At 45.7% G+C, this 17,679-nt stretch overlaps 1 protein-coding gene across 2 annotated transcripts; it reads right to left on the bottom strand.

The window, feature by feature from the left end:
• Positions 1-9,028: 9,028 nt before the first annotated feature.
• Rnf7 (ring finger protein 7) lies at positions 9,029-17,096 on the bottom strand. 2 transcript variants are annotated; one of them, XM_052187604.1, is made up of 3 exons: positions 16,855-17,079; positions 11,301-11,348; positions 9,029-9,363 (listed from the first exon to the last, which is right to left on the bottom strand). In XM_052187604.1, the coding sequence occupies exons 1-3, from the start codon at positions 17,027-17,029 to the stop codon at positions 9,245-9,247; spliced, it is 342 nt and encodes a 113-aa protein (XP_052043564.1). In that variant the 5' UTR covers positions 17,030-17,079; the 3' UTR covers positions 9,029-9,244. The 2 variants fall into 2 exon arrangements, with proteins under 2 accessions (XP_052043564.1, XP_052043565.1); XM_052187605.1 differs by having other exon boundaries at positions 9,307-9,363; positions 16,862-17,096.
• Between the last annotated feature and the right edge of the window lie 583 nt (positions 17,097-17,679).

Here is a 17,679-nt window from a genome sequence, read left to right as displayed (position 1 = left end):
AAAAAAAAAAAAAAAACAAAAAACAAAAAACAAAAAACAAAAAAAACCACTCTAAGCCTATTGTTAGTGACTCCGGAGTATGGGCGAAACGTCGGGCCACACCAACACTTGTCTGGCTTAAGTCCCTGAGACACATTCCCAAAGTCATGCAGCATGAATAAAACATTCCCCCTAAGAAATGCCTCTTCCACCTCTTCTTGTCCATTTTGATAAACCTCTGGAGGTGCAGAGCTTCTAATGAGCCCCAGGGAGCTTTCTCAGATGGCCTCCACAGGGGACCAGAGCGGGATTATTCAGAGCACAATTATTCAGATTCAAGTGCTTCCTTGAAGAGCTGAGCATTAAGGCAAATGGAACACAATTAACAGTTTCCCACACTTGCCACTCAGCAAACTTAAAAGTGCGCTTCTGATGACTCTCTTGAGTAAACCACTTCTAACCTTGAAAGCATTCTGGTACACTACTTGGTTTTTTTTTCTCTATTATTAGGAACTGTGCCCTCTCTGTGTGTGTGTGCGCGCGTGCACACACACACACACACACACACACAAACACGAGCATTTTATCGGAGGGTTATCTAAGTTCCTATTGTAAGACACATTATAAAAGTCTACTAAATTTTTCTCTTTTACAAGCCAGTATATCCAGAGCATAAAGATGCTGTTTCAGAGAAAAAGTGATCTTCCCAATTCCGAGTCAATGAAAACAGTCCACGAGGCAGCGCCAGTGGAGCCTTAGTGGTGGTTAGCTGGTTTTGATTGTTGTCTGTGTATTGGGAAGCTGGCTCGGGGCTTTGGTGCCACATGTCCAGTCTGTAACCCACAATTTAACTGTCAGTGCTAAGTGTGGCAGTCAGGCCAGTGGACTGATCTACAGCCACCCGAGTGGCTCTCCCCTTATCCCCACCCCCAGTCCTCTGTGTTTTCCCCTATTGAGGAAACTGAAACGAAACAAAAACCAGAAACAAAAACCAAAACCAGAAACAAAACAAAACAAGCCATCTCTGGAGCCAGGTGTAGTTATGGGTATCTATAATCCCAACCTTTGGGAAGGCAGGGGGATTAGGAGTTCAAGGTCATCTTTGAGGACACAGTGAGTTCCAGGCCATCCTGGGCCTCCAGAAACATAGTCTCAGACAAACAAAAGCCCACCAAACAATAGAAAAACAAAACAGAAACCTGGGGGGAGGCTGGTGAGATGGCTCAGAGGTCAAGAGCACTGACTGCTCTTCCAAAGGTCCGGAGTTCAAATCCCAGCAACCACATGGTGGCTCACAACTATTCATAATGAGATCCAATGCTCTCTTCTGGTGTGTCCGAAGACAGCTACAGTGTATTTACATATAATAATAAATAAATCTTTAAAAAATAAGAATAAAAAAATTCCCAGAAACCCAAAAAGCACAGGGCTAAGGGCTCAGCAGATAAAAGCACCTGCCACCAAAGCCTGCTGTGGGTCTGACCTACATCCTAGAATCCGGGTCAGGTGGGGCATCTACAATTCTGGCCCTCCTGGGGCAAGAGGGCAGACAGGGATAAGAAGCTAGCCTGGAGCTGTCAGCCATAAACCCCTGCTGGGCAGTGGTGGTGCGCACACCTTTAATCCTAGCACTTGGGAGGCAGAGGCAGGCAGATTTCTGAGTTGAGTCCAGCCTGGTCTACAGAGTGAGTTCCAGGACAAAAACCAAACCAAACCAAAAAACAAAAGCAAACCAACAACAAAAAGAAGCAAGAAGCCCTGCCTTAACACTAAAGTGGAAGGTGAAAACCAGCTCCAGCGGGATGTCCTCGGGCCTGTGTGCGCATCCTGTGGGATAATCGTGCCCAGTCTCACTCACATCAGAACAGTAATTAAAGCTGTGTATATGATCTATTTATATGTTGTGTGTGTACACACACAGAGGCATGTGCGTGTGAGTAATATACCTGCAGAGGCTGAAGAGTCAGGTTCTCCCTGGAGCTGGAGCGATGGGTGGTTGTGAATCTCTTGATGTGTGGGTGCCGGGAATTGAACTCAGGTCGTCTAGAAGAGCAATACATGATCATAACCAGTGAGATATGTCACCTCCAGCCCTCCCCCTATATTATTATTTTTACTGTTTTTTTAAAGCTTTATTTATTATATGTGAGTGCAGTGTGGCTGTCTTCAGACACTCCAGAAGAGGGCGTCAGATCTCATTATGGAAGAGCTACCATGTGGTTGCTGAGATTTGAACTCAGAACCTTTGGAAGAGCAGTCAGTGCTCTTAACTGAGCACTCTCTCCAGCCCTATTCTTACTATCATTATTACTATTATTTTGAGACAAGGTCTCTCTGTGTAGCCCTGGCTGTCATGGAATTTGCTATATAGACCATGCTAGCCTTGAACCCACAGAGATCCTCCTGCTTCTGCCTCCCAAGTGCTAGAATTAAAGGTGTGCACTATCATACCTGGCTAAACATTGATTTTATCAAAACAAAACCTCCATTACTGGTATCCTTTAAATCCCAAAGCAGCAGTGTGATATTTTCAGGTCAATCAGATAGACTCAAGATACTAGAGGAGGGTCCCGCCCACCCACTCAAGTCAACGTCTGAGCAAAGAGAAACAGTCCTCATGTACCCCACCCCCGCCCCGCCCCACCCCTGTTTTCCCCCAAGACAGAGAACAAAGGTCTGTTCAGGAATGGTATCCCCTCAGGGCCAGGAAAGAGGACCCGGAGCACAAGGCCTCATGCGCCCATGCCCAGTCAGGAAACCAGGAGCCTGGTTCGGGGTGGCACTGCTGACCTGCTGGAGCGACCCTGACTTCCACGCCGGGCTCCTCATTGTGTGGGACAATAAAGCCACATCTGTGGCGATGGAGTTCGTTTTCTGAGATTTGCTGCCAAGTGCATGTCAGCTGATGAACCCGTGTTTCAATGATGCCGTGAAGTCATCCGCTTCCATCTCGCAGGGCTGTCTCCTTGTTCAGCCTGTTTTATCAAGGACACGCTGACTTTAAAGCATCTCTTGGGAGGGCCACACTCTAACCAGGGCAGAAAACTTTTCAGTGAGCTTGCTTAGGAACCAAATTAAAAATAGTAGTGTTAGGATAACCTGCTTTATTAGTATTTTAGCATTTATGAAAGAATGTAGCAGATATTTTACTGTAACTGATTGATTAGCTATGAGACGGGGCCTTGTCATGGAGCCTGGCTGGCCTGGAAGGAGGTATGCAGACCGAGCTAGCTCTGACTTTCTGACGATCCTCTCTTAGTCCTGGCCCCTTAGTTCCCAGGGTCATGTTCCTAGGAGGGGCCATAAACCTTCAGAGGTAGGACCTTCTGGAAGTTTCTTAGGGTACTAGGGACCTGGTCCTTTTTTTGGTCTCCTTTTGATTATTGCTTTAGTGCTACTGCCCACCTGGTGCCCTGACTAGAAATCCAAAGCTAAGTGAGTGTCCACTCTTAGAACTGTGAGCTGAGCTAAGTAACTTTTTCTTTCCTCTTAAATTTTTTATTGGGGCCGGAGAGATGGCTCAGCGGTTAAGAGCACCGACTACTCTTCCAAGGTCCTGAGTTCAAATCCCAGCAACCACATGGTGGCTCACAAACATCTGTAATGAGATCTGTTGCCTTCTTCTGGAGTGTCTGAAGACAGCTACAATGTACTTACATATAATAAATAAATAAATCTTTGAAAAAACCTTTTTATTGCTGGGCAGTGGTGGCACACGCCTTTAATCCCAGCACTTGGGAGGCAGAGGCAGGTGGATTTCTGAGTTCGAGGCCAGTCTGGTCTACAAAGTGAGTTCCAGGACATCCAGGGCTATACAGAGAAACCCTGTCTTGAAAAAAAAAAACCAAAAACCAAACCAAACCTTTTTATTAGTGTGTGTGAACATCCTGCAGTGTGTGTTTGGAGATCAGATGACAACCTGCCTGAGTCTGCTCTCCTGGGAGGTGGGCAGGGGAAGGCAAATGAAGTCAGGTCATCAGGCCTGGCAGCATAGGCCTTCACCAACGGAGTCATCTTGCTGGCCTGCATTTCATGTTAACTGTCTCCTATACTTTATCATAACACAAAGCTGATCGGTACCTCTGGCATAGAACACATGGAAGCTATGGATAACGGCTGCTGAAAAACAGGATATATAGCTCTAAAAATAGACCTATGAATGAAATCTCTGGGGCTGGCCACTGTGGGCTGGTGTGGCAAATGTCCACAGGCTGGGCGCTCCAGCAGCACGGCTACCTTCCCCGCATTCTGGACACTGGCAAGTCCGAAGTCAGTGCACGGCAGGCAGGTGGGTCCTGGTGAGCTATTTCTCAGGGACCTCACGTGGCTGTCTGGCATGTGCACACGGGCAAACATTTTTCTCTTCTTAAGACTCTGAACTATCCCAGCCCTTACCACCCAGGGTTAGAACTCAATGCATGAATCCATCCGTATCGCAACTGTCTGGCTTTCCACTTTCATCGGTTTTTACTTAATTGTTTGTTGTGTGAGGCTGGCATGCATGTGGGGATCAGAGCACACCTGCAGGGGCCATCCATCTCTTTGCTGTGTGTGGGTCTCGGGAAAGGACCCAGATTGCCACAGAGACTTGGTAAGAGGAGCCTTTACCTGCAGAGGGCGCCATCTCTCTGGGCTTGTTTGGTTTTTGAGATGGCCTCACCATAGAGCCCACGCTGCTCTGGTCTGGGTCTCCTGCACCTGCACTTCAGGGCAATCACCCACCACTCTTTCCTTTTGGTTTTTTGAGACAGGGTTTCTCTGTGTAGCCCTGGCTGTCCTGGAACTCACTCTGTAGACCAGGCTGGCCTGGTCTGTGTTATGAAAAAAACTGTTCCATGTGTGGTAGTTCATACCTGGAATCCCATCCCTTGGGAGACTGAGACAAGAGGGTTGTTACCAGTTAAGGTCAGGCTGGATTAAATAGTTCCAGGCTAGCCTGAGCTACATACAGAGTAACAAAAACAAAAGCAGAGAAGGAGGATGAGGAGGAAGGGGTGGGGTAGGGACAAAGTGGAGGTGGCTGGAGGAGGAACTCAATAAAACACAGCCAACAATTATCAAAGACAGGAGTTTCACACAGCACCTCTCTCGATCCATATGACGCCCTTAGGACTAGGCCATGGTACAGTTGGTAAAGTGTTGGCCTGGAGTTTGAGCTCCAGAACCCACATAACTACCCAAATGGTTGTCTGCACGGATCTCAGAGGTACAGAGGCAGAGACAGGAGGGCCTCTGGGGGTGTGATAGCCAGCCCAGCACACTCCAGGCTCGGGCAGATGCATTTCCAACACATGAGCCACAGACTCTTGGACCACTAAGGGTTCTAAGGGGCCTGCTTGAGTTGTGACACGGAGGGCACTGCCTGCCACGGCTGTCAAACACCAGCACTGGGGGCAGCAGGGCAGTATGCATGCTAGGATAAACCAGGTAACAGCTCGGCACTTGGAAAGTGGAAACAGGAGGACAGTTCAAGGGCAGCTTGGGGTACACAGGACCCCGTCTCAAAGTAAGGCTAAGGTTCTACAGAGATGGAAAGACCAAAACTAAACTTTGCTTTCTTATAAGCTGGGGAAGCCCTGTGTAGGCCTCTGTGAAGCCCTGGCTGTCCTGGAACTCCCTCTATTGACCAGGCTGACCTCAAACTCCCAGATCCTCCAGCCTCTGCCTTGTACACCACCACACCTGGCCGCTAAACTTCAACATTTATAAAACCTTTTGTTAATATAAATCTGAAAATCATGTTACCTGTTTGGGAAGTAGTTAAGGCCTAGCTGCATGTTAACCCCTAGTTTACTTGTTCCTCTGCCTTCTGCCTTTTTTAAACAAACAAACAAACAAACAAACCAACCAACCTGGGAACATTTGGGGCGCGGCTTTATCCCACAACAGAACACACTTGTACTAAAGCTTTCACAGCTGCCAACGCTCAGCAGCCCCTGCCAGACCAGACTCCTTAGTTATTTTACACATGACCCTGATGTTTATACCGTCAGCCGGACAGCCTCTAGCATCACCTAGGAGCCATGCTTTGGGACTCACCTGAGTGGGAAGTTTCTAGACGAGGCTAAGGCAGGAAGGAGCACCTACCCAACGGCAGCAGTAGCCCCCAAGTGCTGGGTCTCTGTACTGGACACAAAGCAGAGAGCTTCTGAGTGAAGGCACGCCGCTGCCGCCTCCTCTGCCTGCCGTGACAAGCCAGCTCCTCAGATTGTGAGCCAAGAGAAACCCTTCCTCACTTTGGTGCTTTGTTAAGTATTTAATGACACCAAGGAGAAAGGTGACAGTCCTGGGCTCTCAAACAATCCAGTGATGCTGGAACACCACACGGAAACTGAGGCACAGAGAGGGGACAAACCTAAGTTAGTCCCCGCTAAGTCCCAGCTATTATTAAAAATATCAAACTATAGAAATATCTTTTCCCTGGGGGAAATACTTTACTGTATAAAACCTAGGCATGAGAGAAAGGATGATCTAAAGGTGGTATGGTGGGTGTGGGATACAGGCTTCGAGAGAAGGCTCAAGAGTCTGGGGCCAGGGTGATTTACAAACCATGTAAAAGTGCTGGCGTAACTTCACACAAACATCAACATTTTCAGGGTTTTGGCACACCACATTAAAATGTTTGGTACAGAACAGTCTAGAATACAAACATTTCGACTTTAAGTGATACGTACTTTTTTAATATCCAAATCTGTAATCTTTTCCCACGGCTTAACAGGGTCTCTCTATGTAAGCCATGGCTGTGATCCTCCTGTCTCAGCCCCCCAAGTGCTATTTTTCACAGAGCAACACTTAGCTCTACAGAGCCTTCCTTGCAGGATAGCAGTCCCGTGGGCAATAGTGCCAGGCGCTGTGTTCAATCCCCAGCACAGAGAACCTTACCCTTTAAGGACGTGCTTTCATTCCTTTGCCATTCTGGTGTCTCTAAGAGGCTGTGGCAGTGACATATGAACAGCCCTGTCACAGGGCTCTCACTCAAAACTGCTGTTCCAAGGAGACCAGTCCTGCCTCCCAAAAGAAATTATAGAAGTGTGAGCATTCTTGCATTGGACGGTGGGGAGAGCTAGGGAGTTGGGCAGCTTATGAGATGGTGGGTACCAGGTGACAGCTCACTGCACACACCATTGTATGGCAGGAAATTGCTTATGACAAATGTAAGAACCTAACTGCTGTTTATATATAGGTTTTTTTTTTTTTTTTGGTTTTTCGAGACAGGGTTTCTCTGTGTAGACCTGGCTGTCCTGGAACTTACTCTGTAGACCACGCTGGCTTCGAACTAGAAATCCACCTGCCTCTGCCTCCCAAGTGCTGGGATTAAAGGTATGCATCACCACTGCCTGGCCTATTTTATAGTTTTAAGATAATATTTATTAATATGTAATTAAAGACATTACATATCATTTAATTATTTGGAGGGAAACCCCAGCTTAGTGGTTCTGGAACCCACACTAAAGCGCCGCCTCCACGTGTTTCCTGATGAGACAGTGTGCACGGAACCCGAGACGGCTGTGCAGATGAGGGGTGTCATGCCAGCAAGGGGGGCGGGGGCAGAACTAAGCTTGGGTCACTCCCTCCTCCTCTCTGCCCTCAGATCCTGACGGGTAGCATAAACAGGGCTTTATTAGAGTTCCAGTGGGTGGAACACCGACTCATTAGCACCCTCCAGAATCCACTTATGACCTGTCAAAGCCATCTAAGGAACATGACAGACTACTTCTACCTCACAGCAAAGCCAAACACCTGGTTCACACTCCATGAATAGTTAATTACACAATGATAGACACAGTCAAATAACCGAAAACATTTATATACTTTTAGTAACTAGAAAATTTAGAAAATATTTACTCGTACTCTTTCAGTGAGTCTGACAGAAGCAAAAATCTCAGAGAAACCAGATAAACAAGAACGTAGCTCACCCGACGAGGCAGTGGCGCACACCTGTAATAGTGCTTGGGAGGTTGGGCCGACTCCCGTTCACTCAGTCCAGCCCGGGCTACAGCGAGACCCGGTCTCAAACACTTCTGAATTCATTTTGATTCTAAACATATCTAGAAGAAAATTTCTTAGAGCATCTATTAGTATCTGTCCACATATACGTGTTGCTACAGGCACTCTGTATATGCAATACCCAGAGAAACCCAGAGGAAAGACATTGGATTCCTTGGAACTGGAGTTACATAGTTGTGAGGGGCAAGAGAGTGACAGAAACCAAATCTGAGTCCTATGCAAGAGCAGCAAGTGCTTTTAAATTACTAAGCCATCTTCCCATCCTTGATTTTTTTCAGGGTTGGGCTGCCACGCCCAGTTTTTTCACATGAGTTCTAGGGACCAGAAGTGTAGTCTTCTGACATTACATATCATTTTATACACTGAGACATCTTCCCAGCCCTTCTGGAAGAGTTTGATAAAATTTTGTTTGTATGTTTCCAAGTAATTTTTACTGCCAAACAGTGTATATTAATTTTTCAAATTATTTACCTAACAAATTACTTTAATGAGTTTAAGCATATAGATCAAACTTTAATAACTCAAAACATAATACTTTGTTAAAACATTGCCTACTGAACTCCAGTGTTACACTAGTAAGCATTTTCTCACTAATATTTTGACTAAAACATATAATACAACCTTCCCAGAAACAGCAACCACTTCTTTAGAACTAATGGTTAAACACCGAGGTGAGTGCAGGTCCAGGCTCACTGGCCAAGGCCAAGGAGGAGTCAGGAGACAAAGCCTGTTTACCTGCCAGTTACACCTTCTTCACTGAGTTGCTCCAGTTGCCTCTCTTGCCTCTCCGGTTGCCTCTCTCCCCACAACAAAAAGGATTAGGAGCAGAGGGCAGGAGTTGGCTTTGCAATGTATTTTATTTGTTACTGTAACATTCTTTTATTTATTTTTTAACCCTCAAGCATAAACACAAACAATGTTCTTTTGTGAACATTGTTCTCACAGCCATTGTATACTGACAGATACACAACAAAGATCAATTTCTGGTGTCTCTCTCTTTTAGCTCTTCTAAGCGGTACATATCATACACACACCACAGAGGTAGGAAAAGCCATTTTTAATAAATTATCTTCTTAATTGTAGAGAATTTCCCAAAATTAAACAGACAATATGATAAACCTTGGGTGAGCCTCAAAGGCTGCCCCGTACCCTCTCCATCTGAAGGATGAATTCCCTGGAGTGTCTAGTCTTTGTCCAGTAACTGGATGGCAAGGTTGTCCAGGGTCACCAGCCACACCAGGCGAGTCTGTACCACCTCTCACTTGCCGATTCTTTGGACCACCCAGTCCTGCTGGCACAGAGGGCAGCGGTTGTTCTGTTTCACCCACAGGGACATGCAGCAGTTGTGGAACGAATGGTTACATTCTCCCCAGACCACTGTAAGAGAGAGAGCAGCTGAGTGGGAGGATGCACTCGCACTCGTGCCTGCGATCTGAGCCCTAGGGAGGGGCTCAGTCCCAGGCCACTTGTTACAAAGCAAGATCTGTATCAAAATCAGACAATGAAACAAATGTACAAACAAATCAGCTGACACTACACAGTTAAATTTAAATAGCTAAGTTCAAGGGGACAGGAAGTTAGGAAGGGACACAGAAGTGGATGTCAGGGGAGGGGGAGGGGAGAACGGGGTGGACAAAATCAACATACATTATATGCTTATATGGAATTATCAAATCAAAAATTGTAAATATTCTAAAACTTTAAATTACTAAATTAAAAAAATTATAGTTTAAAAACCAAGAAAATAGTCATGACTCATAATCCTGAAAAAAGTTGGGTAAGTGATCAGAACATTTTTTCTATTTATAAAAATATTTACATTTAAGAACTGTGCCACTGTTTTAGGGGTGAAGCCACACCCCTAGCTCCTAAAGAGCTCCACTAACTGTCTTAAATTAGGGGGCTGAAGGACCCGAACCTGCTAGAATCTCAGTCCTCCTCAGTCACGGGGCAACCTTGGGGATCTTCTGTGCTTTTCTTTATTGTGCTGGTTTTAATTTATCAAAACACAATGTTTACGACTTACAGCTGCCTATTATAAACAGCTGGCAGGCATGGGTCAGCAGCAGCTACACCCAGGGAGCTGCTCTAGAAGTGATGAGTTACGCTAAGCCATCCAGCTGGGTGTGGTCACATGCTACAATCCCAGAAGTTGGACGGTGGTGGAGAGAACCCCTGAAAGGCTAGCCTTGTCTGCACAGCAAATTCCCAGTCAGTGCCACACAATGAGACCAAAACCCCAAACCAGCTAATCATACCAAAAGTATGATTAACTGCCAGCAAGCGGAGCAGTACCTCACCTCACCATTAGATCCACAGTGGCTAGAGAGGGAGCGTTCTTTGCTGAGACAGACAGGGCCTTGCTATAGCCCAGGCTCCCCAGAACTCACTATGTTGGCCATGGTAATTGTCCTGGCTGAGCCTTGCAGGGTGCTGGGATTACAGATGCAAGCCACCATGCTCAGGTTTTGAAATGTTTCCTCTTTCCTCCCTTCTGCCCTCCGACTGCCTCCTTTTCATTGTGTTTTTGAGACAGAGTTTCACTGCACAACTGACTGGCTGGAATTTGCTACGATAGACCAGGCTGGTGTCCAGTGATGCTCCTGCTTCTACTTGGGGTACAGGTATGTGGCACCAGTCCTGGTTTAGCAGTTTTCTTAATAGGAGATAGTATTTCTTTGTTTAGCAAAACATTTATCATGACCATGAATAGAATATATAACCAAGTCTTAATTAAAATAATAAAGGAATTTGCAAATGTATTTTAAGGATCTTCTGAGAACTAAAACATTTTATTATTTATTAAAAATATATTTTACCATGAGTCTTCTGTTAGAAGACTTCCTTTTAATCTTGATTTTGTTTGTAAAACTATTTTATAATTATGTGTATATGTAGGGTGGTGGGAAATGCATGCCATAGCTTCATGCGGAGGTCAGAGTCCTCTGGGGAGTCATTTCTCTCTATCTTTAAATGGGTTCCAGAGAGTCAATTTAGCTCATCAGGCCTGAGAAGCAAGCACCTTCACCTATCACCTTCATCTATCTCACCAGCCCCTAACTGGCCTAAACATTTCACATTTTATATTCATAATTCATTACTGTTTTATGGTTTATTTTTTATGTACTGACAAGGCTGTTTCTCTACCCTCCCCCCTCTCAATACATAGCGAAAGCTGGCCTCACCTCTCTACTTCTGGATTTACAGGCCTGGGTTACCACTGCTAGTTTAATAAAGTCGATCTTAATTGCAAATTCAAATGTTCCCACAGAGACAGAAGAAACCTCTGAGGCAGAGAAAGCGCGAACACGTACCAACACAGTCCTCCTGCTTGTTCTCAGCTTGACATCTGAGACAGGCATCTGAAAGTAAACAGAGCGAGGCTCACCTGAAGTTCAGGGGCAACACCGGAAACCCAGACCTTCAAAGTCAAACAAAAGCCCCAGGGTCAGAGATGGAGAAGTCTTATATCATTAATCCCTCATCTAAAATTAACTTTTTGTTTTGTTTTTCGAGACAGGGTTTCTCTGTGTAGCTCTGGCTGTCCTGGAACTCACTCTGTAGACCAGGCTGGCCTCGAACTCAGAAATCCGCCTGTCTCTGCCTCCCAAGTGCTGGGATTAAAGGCATGTGCCACCTAACTCACCGATGTTTTACTAGGGCTCTTATGACAAGATTGCTTGGCACCTGCACTTTAGGGGTATTTACTTTCAAGACACCACTATAAATAAGCCATAGCCATGTACTGATTATTTGATTATATAAACATAAGGATCTAGAAGGCTACTACAGGAATTAATAAAGGTTTTGTTTTTGAGATAGGGCCTTGTGTAGCCGCCCCCCCAGCTATCTACTAACCTGAACTGCCACACTGGGGATGATCACCTTAAAATCCTGCCTCTACCTTCTACTTCAAATTCTGGGAATCACAGGCACATGTCCCTAGCCCTGTTCAATAATGAAGTTTCCACATATACTCCCTTAATTTTTAAGTTATGTGACTCTACTTGAAAGTTAAAGGCTTTTTCTAATTGTTTTCATAAGCAAAATTCCTTTCCTTTGTTTTTGAGACCGGGTTTCATGTTGCTCAGGCTGGCCTCAAACTATATAGCCTAGGATGACTTGAACCCCTAATCCTCCATATGTTCACTCAACATTGACAAAGTAAGTGAATAAACTACTTAGGAATAAATACTAAGAACAGGAACCTAAGGAGTTCTAAAATTCAATCAGTACTACACTTTAGGAGCCAGTGAAATAGATTCACCCTTTAGTAGTCCAAATTAGGTGAAAGAAAACTCAAATCAGCAGAGGAGGCTTTTATTTTTAATTATTTTATGGGTCTAACTGTGCTTCTGGGCATGTGCATGCAGGTGCCCTTGAAGGCCAGAGGTGCGGGTGCCCCTGGGGCTGGAGTTGAGGCAGTCTGTGAGCTGCTCAGCATGGTGGTAGGTTTTGCTAACCACAGAGCCACCTCTCCAGACCCAGAAAGAGAAAGAGGCTGAAGAAGAAAATGAATGTGTTGATTCATGCCCGCCCTTCATAAGTGAGCTAAGGAGGCTGAGGCAGTAGGACCACTGCGAGTTCAGGACTAGCTTCCCCCCCCCCCCTTTTACCTTCTTAGGTACACTGGTGCTTTGACTGCCTGGATGTCTGTGTGTAGGAAGGTGTCAGATCCCCTGGAACTAGAATTAGAGAACTGTGAGCTGCCATGTGGATGTTAGGAATTAAACCTGGGTCTTTTGGAAGAGCAGCCAGTGCTCTTAAACTGTGAGCCATCTCTCCAGCCCCAGAACTAGTCCCCCCCCCCCCTGCCCCCCCATGTTGCTAGCTAGAGTGATTTGTCCAAAAGGAAAACATAAAAAAGAATTCTGCCTCTCCTTACTCTGGCTCAAGCACAGCCATTTGCTTCTTTCCACACACACAACAAACAAAAACCCCACAGCCATCCCGGCCTCTTCTATTACAGATGTAAAACTGCCTGCACAGGCTTTATCCATAGTTACTAAACAAGCCCTGCTGGAATGACAAAACAGCCAGGGCTCCTCATGGAGCTCACTAGAAAATGGAGAAGTGAGGCAAGCGAACCACCAGGTGTGCTGATCACCACGCCTGCTCTAGCTCTGGTGGCCGGGCTGCTACCTTTTTAGTAAAGTAGGAAATCAAAGCTCCAAACAGCCAGTGTGACATCTCTAAGTTAGCACAATCAGGCACTCTACATGGGTGAACTGATCTCTTCCCTACGGGGTACAGGTGAACCCGAGGGAGAGATTACCCATAGTGCAACTGGGTGACAGGCCACCTTTGGATTAAGAAGGCAAATAAGTAAGATTGTGAAGAGCCAGGGCCTGAGAGATGGCTCGGTGTAAGAACTCTCAAACAGGATGCAAGTTTAGTCCCACTGCCCAGCCCAGGGAGCTCACAACTGCCTGTACTCCCGCTCCAGAGGGATCCGCAGGCACCTACACATAAGCACATACTCTCCAAACGTGTACATTAAATTAAAAATGTTGGGGTGGGGTGGGCTGAGACAGGGTCTATGTAAACCTGGATGGCTGTCTTAGAGCTCATTAAGTAGACCAGGTTGGTCTTGAAATCAGGGATCCAGCTGCTTCTGCCTCCCAAGTGCTGGGATTAAAAGATGTGTGCCACTATGCCCAGAATAAAAAAAATAAATGAAAAAACGTATATATTTAAAAGCCAATCTCTGGCCAGATAAGACTGCTCAAAAGGTTAAGGCATATATACCTGAGTTCAAACCTTGGAACCCACGTGGCAGACACAAAGAATCAACTCCCCAATACTGTTCTTCTATGTCTCCACATGCTTCTGTGATTGCACAAGTATGCGCGCGCATGCGCACACACACACATATATACACACACACACAAAATAAATTTCGTTGTTTTTATCTTGAGATAGAGTTTCTCATGTAGCTCTGGCTGTCCTGGAACTCACTCTGTAGACCAGGCTGCCACGGAACTCATGAGATCTACTTGCCTATGGCTCCCAAACGCTGGGATTAAAGTATGCACCATAAACAACAGGGTAGTAAATATAATTTTATAAATAATAAGGATAATGATGATGATGATTAAAAAAAAAAACAGGCCGGAGAGATGGCTCATCGGTTAAAAGCATTGACTACTCCCCCAGAAGTCCTGAGTTCAAGTCCCAGCAATCACATGATGGCTCACAACCATCTGTAATGGGATCCGATGCCCTCTTCTATCATGCAGGCATATATGCAAATAAAGTTCATACATATAAATAAATCTTTAAAAATCTGCCCCTCAAAAAAAAACTCCAAATAAAATGTTCTTAAATCCTTTTTTCTTCTTTTGTTTTATCTTGCCTGGCCTGGATTTTCTGCATACGGACAAGACAGTTCTTGAATTAACATGCTGAGATGCTCCTGCCACTGTCCTGTGTGCTCCAGTTAAGAGATTTGCCACACTTGGGTCAAAGAAATAATTCCTAAAGCCTGAGTCGGTATTTCTAAAGCACACAACAATAACCTTTCAAACAGTGTCAGGGATCAGGACTAGTAAGTCTTAATCTCCTAACCCACAACGATGACCAGCAGTTATCTATAATCCACATTGGGTCTACTTTAAGCATCTGTGTGTTTTATAACATTTCAATGGCTACTGTAGGTTCTACATTTCTTACTACTTAGATTTGTGGAGAAATTAGCCTTTCTAAGGAAAAGCCTTTTAAAACTTCCCTCTGGAAAGATTCATCCTAAACTAAAAAAGAACTAAAAGAAAGTCTATTTTTTTGAAATTAAAGATATTTAAGATTTATTCCTTATGCATTTGTTTTTAAGATGGGATCCCACCGACTTAGCCTTGGCTATGTGGACTGGGCTGGCCTCTGGCTGTGTAGACCAGGCTGGCCTCTACTTATCTTCGCCTCTCAAGTGCTCAGATTAAAGACACCACCACACCTGGCCAGAATAAAATTTCTAAGCAAAGTTTATGCTGCAAAAGAACAAAAGTAACCCCCTGCCTCAGCCTCCTGAGTGCTGGTATTTCAGACATGTGCTACCACACCAACCCTAAAATGTTAATTATGGCCCAGTTCCTAAGCAAGGGCGAGGGGTGGAACAGCTGTATTTTAGTGTTTCAGTCAAATCAGATACTTAGAAACTAGTGTCTGGGTCTACAATTAAATGTAAAGAATAAAGTTTGGGAACCCTGTTGAAGCAAGTCCAAAGACAAAGAATATCGTTTGGACTCTCTTGAATCTACATTTAAAGTCTTAATGCCAAGAAATGCGCACATTTTTCAAAATACAGAAATACACACACACACACACACACACACACACACACACACATCCAATCACCTTGAAAGACATCCTCTAAGTAATCTAAAATTTTGCGTTTATGCTGCCTGCATCTGTATCTACATACCAAATGTGCCTAACACCTGCAGGGTCATGATGGGGTGTTGGAGTTATTGGAACAGGAGTTTGTTGCCACATGGGTGTGGAAAATCGATCCCGGACTCTCAGTAAGAGCAGCCTGTGCTCTTAACTGTGGAAACATCCCTCCAGTCACTGGCTCTGGTTCTGTTCGAGGCTGGTCTCACATGCACTGCTGGCCTCCAGCTTCAGCCTTCAGAGCGCTGTTATTACAGGTATGCATAACCAACACACTGGAAGACCGGCTGGGAATGGAGCTCAGTTGGTAGTGTGCATAGCATGAAGGAAGCTCAATCCCAGCATGCCTTAAGATTTGGTGTTCATTCCAGCATTTGGGAGGAGGAAGCATCAGGAAATACTCTGGCTACATGAGATAGAACCTTTCTAAAAAAAAAAAAAAAGAAAGTAAGTAAGTAAAAAGTGAGCAGAGCCTGGCAGTGGTGGCACAGGTCTTTAATCCCAGCACTAGGGAGACAGGCAGGTGGATCCCAACCTGGTCTACAGAGTTCCAGGATAGCCAGGACTACACAAAGAAAAAAAGAAGAAGTTCTTTTCAAGGTAGACTGAACTCTAACTATGCAAAACTCAACTAGATTAAGTTGTTTTGATACGTTTCATTTGGTCTGATATTTTCATTTAAAATACTAAAACCGACTATTTATGAAAGAAGGTTCTTTGAAAAGGCACAAAAGAGCAGGGTATTGTTTTCTGTAAGAAATAGTACCTATGAGCCGGGCGGTGGTGGCAGAGGCAGGCGGATTTCTGAGTTCGAGTCCCGCCTGGTCTATAGAGTGAGTTCCAGGACAGTCAGAGCTATACAGAGAAACCCTGTTTCCAAAAAAAAAAAAAAAAGAAAAGAAAAGAAAAAAAAAAAAACAAATCCAAAAGAAAAAAAAAAGTACCTATGATGGAAAAAGAGCATGATATTCTCTGAATCAAGCAATCCTTGGCCCTCGCTTCAACACAGGGAAGTTCTATCTGATTCGTCTTGTCAAACTACAACTTAAAAACCAGCCAAGTAGCAGCACCGAATCCATCCGGAAACGCAGTGGCTGAGCCTCCGGAGGCAAACAAACTGAGCATCATTTTGTTATGACATAATCCGCATAGTGGCGAAGGCTCGCGATTTTCAGATTTTGGAAGGTGCAGGCCTCAACGTCAACCTCGGCTAAATGGGCAAGCTCTAATCCTGCCTGAGGAACGTGAGAGCATCTCAAAAACATTAAAACACCCCAAACCTCAGATCCACGAGAGGGATCCGCTGTGAGATTTGCTGGCCGCTGGGCTGTCCAAGCAAACCCGGAGGTTGCCCTCGGGTATCCCGGTCACGCCCACGCCCCGGCGGAAACCATCCGGTGTCCGGCAATCCGGCCCAGCACTCGCTGGCCAGGCCCGCCCAGCAGGCCGCACCGCGGACCCGGTTCCGAGTGCATCGCTTACCCATCACCTGGACCCTGCAGATGGCGCAGGTATCACACTCAACGTCCCAGCTCCACATGGCTACGGCGTTCCACTTCTTGAGGGAGAACATTTTGTCGCCTCCCGACTTGGAGCCTGCGCTCCCGGAGTGCGAGGAAAGGACGCAGGGTTCTTCGCCGTCCTCCACGTCGGCCATGGCGGCGGCGCAGAACGGCGACGCGGACGTTGGGCGCGGAGGCGGGAGGTATGGTGGCTCAGCAGGGTCACAACACAAGCCACAGGGTCTCCTGCAGGCACGGTCGCGCAGGCGGGGCCGGGCGGCGCTGATTGGCTGGCGCAGGTCAGTGACGTCACGAGGAAGCTGGGAGAGGCCTGCAAGGGCAGTTGCTTTAATGACCTCAGGCCAGTTGCTGTAGGGCAGGCAGGGGTCAGTAAGCGAGCACTGTCTGGAGTCCTCTTGTAGTAAACTCGGGGGTGGGGGGAGTGGGGGGGGAGGGTATCTCAGAAATCACCTCGTTCCTGTCTTCATTTGTCTCTTTTCTCCCGTGAGCTATCCGAGTAGGGACAGAATTCTCACTGTAACCTCCGTATCTTACAAAATGGTTAGCCTTGAATTCAGAGATTTTTTTTTCTTAATATTTTAACTTTGTTTTATGTGCATTGCTGTGAAGTGTCAGATTCCTTGGAACTGGAGTTACAGACAGTTGTGATCTGCCATGTGGATGCTGGAAACTGAACCCCGGTCTTTGGGAAGAACAGACCATGGTCTTAACCACTATATCTTAGGTTTCTTTATTCTTAAAATACATTAGAACCCCAACCTTTTATTCCCCCTCCCCCCATTTT

This window comes from Apodemus sylvaticus, chromosome 7 (genome assembly GCF_947179515.1).
Source record: "Apodemus sylvaticus chromosome 7, mApoSyl1.1, whole genome shotgun sequence".
NCBI lineage: Eukaryota > Metazoa > Chordata > Mammalia > Rodentia > Muridae > Apodemus > Apodemus sylvaticus.
This window is presented reverse-complemented; position numbering and strand designations above follow the sequence as displayed.

What these genes read in the sequence shown, in the direction of transcription:
- Rnf7 (XM_052187604.1), bottom strand. Translation starts at nt 17,029, where the DNA reads ATGGCCGACGTGGAGGACGGCGAAGAACCCTGCGTCCTTTCCTCGCAC. An exon ending in CTGCAGGGTCCAGGTGATGG is followed by an intron (nt 11,349 to 16,854) that starts GTAAGCGATGCA and finishes GTTTACTTTCAG; the next exon opens with ATGCCTGTCTCAGATGTCAA. An exon ending in CAAGCAGGAGGACTGTGTTG is followed by an intron (nt 9,364 to 11,300) that starts GTACGTGTTCGC and finishes TCTCTCTTACAG; the next exon opens with TGGTCTGGGGAGAATGTAAC.